Source organism: Octopus bimaculoides, chromosome 14 (genome assembly GCF_001194135.2).
Source record: "Octopus bimaculoides isolate UCB-OBI-ISO-001 chromosome 14, ASM119413v2, whole genome shotgun sequence".
NCBI lineage: Eukaryota > Metazoa > Mollusca > Cephalopoda > Octopoda > Octopodidae > Octopus > Octopus bimaculoides.
The window spans coordinates 12,919,731-12,929,106 of record NC_068994.1 but is presented as its reverse complement, the minus strand read 5'-3'; the positions used below and the strand labels follow the sequence as shown (position 1 = coordinate 12,929,106).

Sequence of the window (9,376 nt, the reverse complement as noted above, 5' to 3'; positions counted from 1 at the left end):
GGTTGGACAGCTTGACAGGAACTGGCAAGGGCAGGGGTCGCACCAGGTTCCATAGTCTGTTTTGATATGATTTCTACGGCTGGATGCCCTTCCTAATGCCAACCACTTTTAAGAACGTGCCAGTGACTCAAAATTAGTTGTACATCCTTATTTTCCGATTGCAACCTGTGCTTCAGACAGGACTCTACACCAGACTAAAAGTAGTTGAAAAGTGGTGTTTGTAGGACATAGTAGGGATACTGCGACTGAGACAGTTATAGAAACACTTACATTAGAAAACCTTTTCACACGAGATACACCATGACCAAGGTAATGAAAATCATTGCAAAGGCCATTTCTTGTTGCAATGTGGTGATTTGTGTGTCTGTCAATGATCCTGAGAGCTACGCGAATGGAGCACAAGCCAATGAATTGTTCAGATTATAGAGGTTAAATAAATATGGACCACCTGTCCCCAGAGGCACAAATGTTTGCATAGGATCAACACCTATTTGTAACATGCACTCCCAACTCTGTCCAGCTCATAGAAACATGGGAGAGTGGACATTTAATGATGATGATGATGAGGAGGAGGAGGAGGATAAACCTGAGTCAAAAAAAAGCCACAGATAAAGAAGGGTAAATGAATTGAATAAAGAGACTACATTTTTAGTGTTTTCAGAACATTTTATTAATAAAGTAATACATAACACACACATACACCATTGTTTGTGAGTATACAGGAATTGTTGAGCAGGTGAAGGTGGTGAAAATGATAGAAACCGAATATCTTCCAGTATTTTGCCCTACCTCTCAATGTCTAGGATTTGGCACAATGCTGAGTGTTGTGTTTAAATGTGTTCTTGCACTCATGTATTAATATATTACATGTGCCGTGTGAAGTAATGCGTAGATGTGTGGCCCAGTGGTCAGGGTGTTGCACTCACAATCATAGGATAGCAGTATCAATTCCTGGACAAGGTGATGCATTGCGTTCTTGAGCAAAGTACTTAATTTCACATTGCTCTGCAATCACTTTGAAAGCTGACATTTGGTGCACCATGTTGCCTGTACATGGAAAGTCATTTTGCTGGCAGGAGTAGCAAATGTATTGAGACAAACATTTGAACACTGTCTCATACATTTGAACACTATAAATGAACACACAGGAAAGTCCATGAAGAAAACACATGTAGCATGAATGTGTGTTTATGAGAGCTGTAGTGCTATAGTTACTCGCATTTCAGTGTGAAATTATATATGAGGAACTAGGAGTATGGCTGTATTTTCTATTGTCACTGTCTATATAAAACTGTTATATACAACAGAAGCAAACAGCATTAGATTGGAATACCCATTTGTGTATCTATACTTGAGGTTAATACATTATGATAGGCAAATTAACTCCGGTTTTCATCCTGAGATGGAGGTAAGCTGGTAGAATCATTAGCATGCATGGTGAAATGTTTAGTGGTATTTCATCTGGCTTTACATTCTGAGTTCAAATTCTGCTGAGGTCAACTTTGCCTTTAACTTTGTGGCAGAGTAGGCTCATCAAAGCAGTATGATCTCAAGTTTAATTTACAGCATCCACATCAGACCATGGTTGGTGAAGAGAACATGCTAAGGCCTTAATTCTGCAGTGAACTGAGCATAGGCAATCCAATCCAATCCAATCCTATCCATCCTGGGATAATATCTCATATGGATGTGCTGTGTTTAAAAACACAATATATAATGGAGGCAGATGAAAATTGTCCAAGCAGTGGCTGGTGAGAATCCTAGATGCATTTCTGCCTCATTAGGCTTCATCAGTAGCATTTACTCACAACCAACCACATGCCAAAAAGAAATCTGTTGTCACTGATATAAGGAAAAAAAGTGAATAAATATTCACTGATATTGCAAATAGCTGCCTGGCTGAATAAAATCCTGTTATATGCAAGAGAAACAGTGTTAAGTTTTCCTATATCAATGGTGACAGGTATGTAGTTGGCTATGAGTACATGCTACTGACAAAGCTCAATCAGGCAGATACTTGCATCTAGCATTCTCACCAGCTGCTGCTTGGACAATTTTCATATGTTGTGTTTTTAAACACAGCATATCCATATGAGATGTTATCTCAGAACTAATACTTCGGTTAATTTGCCTATCTTGAGTTAACACTAAGTACAATACACAGATGGCTATTTTAAATATGTATATGTTTGTCAGAAACAATCTTTTTTACTGAGTAAAATGAAAATTTGTAAACGGGAAGTTTATCAACTAAATGAACCTTTTGTGTCTTTTTTTTTTTATTTGTTTCAGTCATTAGACTGTGGCCATACTGGGGTACCATCTTGAAGGGTTTAGTTGAACAAATCAAGCCCAGTGCCTATTTAAAAAAAAATCTGCTAACTATAGTGGTCATTTTTGCTGAACCACTAAGTTATGGGGATGTGACAAACCAACACTAGTTGTGAAGTGGTGGAAGTGGGGACCAAACTCAAAGACACCGCCCCCCCCCCTTCACACACACACACACACACACATGATGGGCTTCCACACAGCTTCCATCAAACAAACTCACTCAAAAAGCAGTGGCTGGCTTGAAGCTATAATAGAAAACGCTAACACTGTAAGACAAATACATAAACATAATAAATTGATATAAATAACCATAAAAAAACTTATTACATAGTCTAGACATAGTTATGATATCAATATAAAAATTATGATATTAATATAAAATATAATATAAAAATTAAGTTGTCAATTTCATTTTCTTTTTTTCCAATTATTTTAATCCTTATTATATTGTTTTATGGGTTTTATTTTTAATAGTCTTTGAAATTTGAATAAATTTTTACCTCTTTTCAGACATACAATGGAACATCAAGTAGAAAACAAAAATTAATCAATTTAGCTGACAATTCAATAATAGTCGCAATAAATATTTTATATTAAATAGTCAAGGTGTAGTTATGATATAAAATATAATAAATAGCTACAATAAATAGTCATGAAAATTATCTTACATGAAATAATCATTATATAATTGATATTAATAAATACATTTTGCCACAAAAAGTATTAGATATTAAATAGTCATTATATTGTTATAATGTTAAATAAATAGTTAAATAATTTGAGATATAGTTATAATAAATATTGGTTTCAAATTTTGGCACAAGGACAGCAATTTTGGGGGAGGGTTAAGTCGATTACATCGACCCCAGTGCTCAACTGGTACTTATTTTAGCAACCCTGAAAGGATGAAAGGCAAAGTCTACCTTGGCAGAATTTCAACTCTGGATGTAACGATGGATGAAATGCTACTAAGCATTTTGCCCAGCATGCTGACAATTTTGCCAGTTTTCTGCCTTATTGTATAATAAATACTAAAAGTGTACTTAGTCACAAAAAGCACTTCATATTAAATAATCATATTGAGATATTAAAATAAATATAAGTTACAAAAAATATCTTATGTTACACAATGAACATTTTGTATTAAATAATTTCGATATTGTTATATTAAATAACTGTAATAAACAGTTACAATAAATATATTATTATAATAGTTTTAAACATTTTATGGTATGTTAATGATTCTGCCAGCTCGCTACCTTCTTATAATTAATAATATTAAATCGTTTTCATAAGTGATAGTAACAAACATAGTAGTGAAATAATTCATTTGAGGAAAAGTGAATCTTGAAGCAGATGATAAAGCTAAGTAACAGTGGATTAAAAATATCCTTAGGGCAGGTTAGTTAGATTTAGGTCAGGGTCTGGGTTGGAAATCAGCATAGGGCTAGGACAAGAATTTAGGGTAAAAGTTAGCCCTGGGATAGCCAATGTTAGATTACATTCAGTTTTAGGAGAAAAAGGTTATTTATTAGAGTAAAAAGTTGGAACTTGGGTTTTAGCACTAAAACAGAAATTAGTGTTAGTTTCTTGTGGTATTTAATACAGAATTTATATCCAGTATTTATGGAATGCCCGAAAAATACTTTCTAAATTAAATAGAAAAAAATCAAGAAAGATCAAACAACAATATAAAGAAAAATAGAAAAGAATAAGCTCACCTCAACAAACTGAATTTTTCAAATCAACAAAACAAAATTATAATTGAGTTTATAAACAATGGAAACCAAAATTAACTTGCAAAATAGAAATTCATCAAATTAAAATGAACAGATCTTAAATAAATGTTTTGTAATTATTTTAGAAAGAAGTTCCTTTCCAGGCATGAATTTATTTGAGGATACCCATAGTCCACACACATATATGCTTGGCGCCCAGACCATTTAAAGAAGAAAAAAATCTTGTTTCAAATACAGATCAATTGTATTTTAAAAATCCTTTCTACTATAGGCACAAGGCCTGAAATTTTGTGGGAGGATTAGATCGACTCCAGTACGCAACTGGTACTTAATTTATCGACCCCGGCTTAATTTGAACTCAGAGCATAGCGACAGGTGAAATACAGCTAAGCATTTCGCCCAGCATGCTAACGATTCTGCCATTTCACTGTTTTTGTTTTAATGCCTGTTTACCATACCTGATATAATTCCCACCCCACCAGCCCACTAATTTATCCTTGTAATGTCTATCCAGGTTTTGTAACCTGTCACTGTAATGTCCCCTACCCTCACCACTCGTTACCCTTATAGCAAATTAAAGAAATCATCAACCTCATTGATTATCATCAAATGTAAATGGCTACTTTTTATAGGTGCAAATATTCAATCAGTTTCAAAATCCAAAACACTTCCACAGTCCAAAGTATTTTGAATAAAAGATTATCAAGTGTAAATCTTTATATCAAAGATTTACCAAAAGTAAAATAGAAAAGTCAATTAATCCCTTACCATAACCAACATAGCTCCCCCCCCCCCGCAGCCCACTAATTTAACCTTGTAATGTCCATCCACCAACATATCCATGAGCATAATTTCATTTGATTTCATTGATTTTTGTAACCAATATATACATATATAAATGTGTGTGTGTGTATGCATATATGTATGCGTGTAGTTCACTCTGCTGGGTGAGTGGTTGGTGTTAGGAAGGGCATCTAGCCGTAAATATCCTGCCAAAACAGACAGACAGGTTTGGGGCAAGCTCCTGCCAAACTGTCTAACCCCTGCCAGCATGGAAAGTGGACTTTAAACAGTGATGATGATGATGATGATGTATGTATGTATGTAGGCTGTCCTGAGTGATTATTTTTGATGAAGGGGTATATAATTTTCATATCAATATCAACATTGAAGCCACAACTTTGATTTTCATTTCTTAATTTGCTGTTTTTTGGCTCTTTTTTTTACATTTATCGGGAGTTATGTGATGTTTATAAAAAGAAAATTTTAAAAAAATTTTTTTTTTTAATTAAATCAAGTGAAAGGCCTTAAAATTATTTTGAAAGGATGTTTAAAGATGGCAATGTTAGAAATGATTATTGTTGCTAACCATTAGGGCACCGGACAAAATACTTAGCATCATTTCTTCCTGATCTTTACATTCTGAGTTCAAATCCTGCCATGGTCAATTTTACCTTTCATCTTTTTAGGGTTGATAATGTAACAGTCAAGCACTGGGATTGATATAATTGACAAGCTCCCTCCCTCAAAATTTAAGGTCTTGTACTTATAGATCTAATTGACTGAGCCCCTCTCCCAAAATTTTTTTGCCGAGAGTAGAAAAGATTATTGTTATTATTATTATTATTATTATTATTATTATATTATCGTCGTTGTTGTCATCGTCATCGTCATCGTCATCGTCATCATTAGGGCAGCATGCTGGACAAAATGCTTAGCGGTATTTCATCTGTCTTTAGGTTCTGAGTTCAAATGTAATCGACTAGTCCTTGCCCCCCAAATTTCAGATCTTGTGCCTATAGTAGAACGGATCATTATTATTATTATTATTATTATTATTATTATTATTATTATTATTATTATTACCACCATCATCATTATCCTTATTTACTTAGATATTTTAATGTCTGTTTGTTACTCCTCCCATTTTTATTATATCTTGGTAGTAATTTCATTTTCTATGGTGTTTATATATTAAAATACATATAAATATATTAATAGGCAAAAAAAAAATGCATGTAAAATATTGCAGACGCTTAAATAATAGAGACCAAAATAAATGCATTGCATGTTGGCATGTATGTGTGTTTGTGCATGTATGCAGGGTACGATGAGTAAATTGGCACCATTTAACATGTTTAATTTCACACAGGCACATTTTTGTTTCTGATTTTGTTGACTACACAGTATAGTAGAGTCAGTTGGGCACCATCTCTGAGAAAAACAGCACCAAGACACAATTCACTCTGCCAGAAATTTGGAAATGATATGCTGTATTGCTTGGCATTTGGGCCAGAAGCTCCAATATGAACATTTCAGTGTTTGGATGTCAATCTGAGGACATGTACCAAGAGTGATAAAAATCAAACATCCAGTCAACATCATAGTGTTCGGAGTGATCACTAGATGGCGACATTGTGCCTCCATTCATTTTTCCATAAGACCTCAGACTCAACAGGGAGGCCTACATCAAGTACCTGGAGGAGGTAGTGCTGCCCTGGGTCAAGAGGGTGGCTACTGGAAGACCCTCTGTCTGGCAACAGGACTCTGCATTATGCCACACAAGCAGAAGAACCTAGTCATGTTCGAAGGTGATGAGGTCACAGAAATTGTGACCTCATCAGCCCCGAACATCTGGCCATCTAACTCCTTGATTATTGTGTGTGGGGTGAAGTTGAGCGAGGGACCAACAAAACTCCTTGTAACGCCAAAGATAAACTGAAAGCAAGGATTACGGCAGCATTCACCAAGAGTCGCAGGAGATTCCAAAGTTGTCTGGAGACCGTGGTTGAAGCCAATGGCAATTTTATTGAATAACTTGACTCTTTAATGTTTCAAGATATTTTTATGTAATTTCGGTAAATATATCTGTTAAAATGAGATGTCAGTGTTATTTTCATTTTTGTGTAATTCAGACAACAGTTTATTCATCGCACCCTGTATATACATAGACACACACACTCACAAACACATGAATGTATGTATGCATTTATATAAACTTACTTAGAAATGAATGCATGGTGTTCCATTAAATAATAATATAATATATATGTATGCATGCTTATATGGGTACAGGATGTCATCAACTGTGTAAACAACATGAAGTATGAAAACAAACGAGTTAAATACACAAACAACAAGAGGAAAAAATGGAAAACAAGACAAGTAACACAAAGAATGACCCTTCATCAGTTGTCGGCTGTCTATCTACTCCTCATTTCGAGCATTCAACAACAATATGAGTCTTCAAAGACAGATGCTCCCATAAATTCCAAAATAAAATTTTGGATTTATGGAGGGTGAAAGTTGGGAACAAAAACAGGATAGTGGAGACACACAAGGAAACCGAATGAAAACAAACAAGGAGGGTTGTTAGACCAGAACGAGAGGAAAATAGTGAATGCTGGGAGAAATATTTTCTTTGGAAAGAGAAAAGATAGAAGAGAGAAATAGAAGATGTTCAGTCCTTGATGTTTAATGATGCTACTATGCAGTATCTGTGTGTGTGTGACGAGAGAGTGTACAAAGATTGATCTTATGGTGGTGGTGTTGTCCTTAATCTGATGTAGATATCACCGTATGGTTCCTTCTGTTTGAGGCGTATCAGGCAGTTCTGATGAGCCACTGGAACGGATGAAAAAAGAAAGAGAGAGAAATATTTGAAGTGTCAGGTACAAAATGGTTTGTGGTTTTACTGAGATCACTTGGCGGGGATAGAAACAAGAGAAGATATGATGCTGTTATTTAAATTAAGGGGTGAGTGCGCTAAGCGTGTGATAAGTAAATATGCAATGCCAATATCAGTTTGAATATGCTAAAAGCACATATATAAATATATATGTATTCGAAATTCAAAATAGGATAAAAATCTTTTACAAGAATTTTATCAGGAAGTTAGTGTGTAAAAAAATTCATAAGGGAAATTTCTATTCCCAAGAATATAATTATTCGTTTATATTTATATAAGGACATTACTACAGAATAATGCCACACACCAGACTTCCCAAATAAACACATTTTAGTGCTGAATGCGAGGAAAAGCAACCCTCAAAAGAAACCAACCTTTTTAAAAAAAAACTCAACAATGTATCGACCGATTTCACGATTACCAGAATGAAATCTAGTTTCCGCTCGTCAGCATAGTATAGTACCAAGGTGAGGATTTTGTTTATTTATATATATTGGTACTATTCTATGCTGACGAGCGGAAACTAGATTTCATTCTGGTAATCGTGAAATCGGTCGATACATAGTTGAATTTTTTTTAAAAAAAGGTTGGTTTCTTTTCTTCGCATTCGGTACTAAAATGTGTTTATTTGGGAAGTCTGGTGTGTGGCATTATTCTGTAGTAATGCCCTTATATAAATATAAATATATATGTATGTATATATATGTGTGTGTTAGTGTTTCTCTGCCTTAACATCACATGATAGCTGTAAATAAATGTCGCCATCATATAAGCTGGGTCCTTCGTTTCCAATCTTATGTGAAAATATATCTGGCTATGGGGAAATATTACCTCACATGGAAACAGGTGAAGTTTGATGACAGAAAGGGCATCCAGCTGTAAAAAATTTGCTTCTACAAATTCTGTATGACTCCTGCAAACATGGAGAAGTGGATAGTGAATGATGACGATGATGATGATGATATTAATTCGGATATTGAAATAGTATTTAACTTACTAAGTAAAGCACAAAACAGACAGGCTGCTCTTCGCTTATTAATTAGTCCAGGCGGACAAATCTGCTTGAATGTTGTCCAACGTTCTGTTTGAGTGCGTTTTTCCACATTCCTGTAGAATGATTTAAACAAGTTTTTAAAATATTTAAACACAATAAATGACAGTAGAAAAACAGGGTTGTGATGGTATGTCATATAGCCCTTGATATGACTGAAATCCATCACAAGATGCAGTCCTTGTTACAGTGTGGGATAGCACCTGTGCCCAGCGTCGCCTTTCTGGCACTTGAGCCCGTGACATGTGTAAGGATTTTCGAGCGAGATCGTTGCCAGTGCCCCTGGACTGGCTCTTGTACGAGTGGCACATAAAATACACCATTTTGAGCGTGGCCGTTGCCAGTACCGCCTGACTGGCCTTCGTGCGGGTGACACGTAAAAGCACCCACTACACTCTCAGAGTGGTTGGCGTTAGGAAGGGCATCCAGCTGTAGAAACTCTGCCAAATCAGATTGCAGCCTGGTGTTGCCATCTGGTTTCACCAGTCCTCAGTCAAATCGTCCAACCCATGCTAGCATGGAAAGCGGACGTTAAACGGTGATGATGATGATGATGATGAATGA

General features: G+C 35.3%; 1 protein-coding gene across 1 annotated transcript in view; it reads right to left on the bottom strand.

The window, feature by feature from the left end:
* Window positions 1–4,892: 4,892 nt before the first annotated feature.
* LOC106877680 (meiotic recombination protein REC8 homolog) overlaps window positions 4,893–9,376 on the bottom strand; it is a 31,177-nt gene continuing 26,693 nt past the window's right edge. The window contains exons 16-17 of the mRNA XM_014926628.2: window positions 8,759–8,868; window positions 4,893–7,697 (exon numbers count right to left, since the gene is read on the bottom strand). Coding sequence (XP_014782114.1) covers window positions 7,609–7,697; window positions 8,759–8,868 — 199 coding nt within the window. The 3' untranslated portion in view covers window positions 4,893–7,608. The remainder of the gene's footprint in view (window positions 7,698–8,758; window positions 8,869–9,376) is intronic.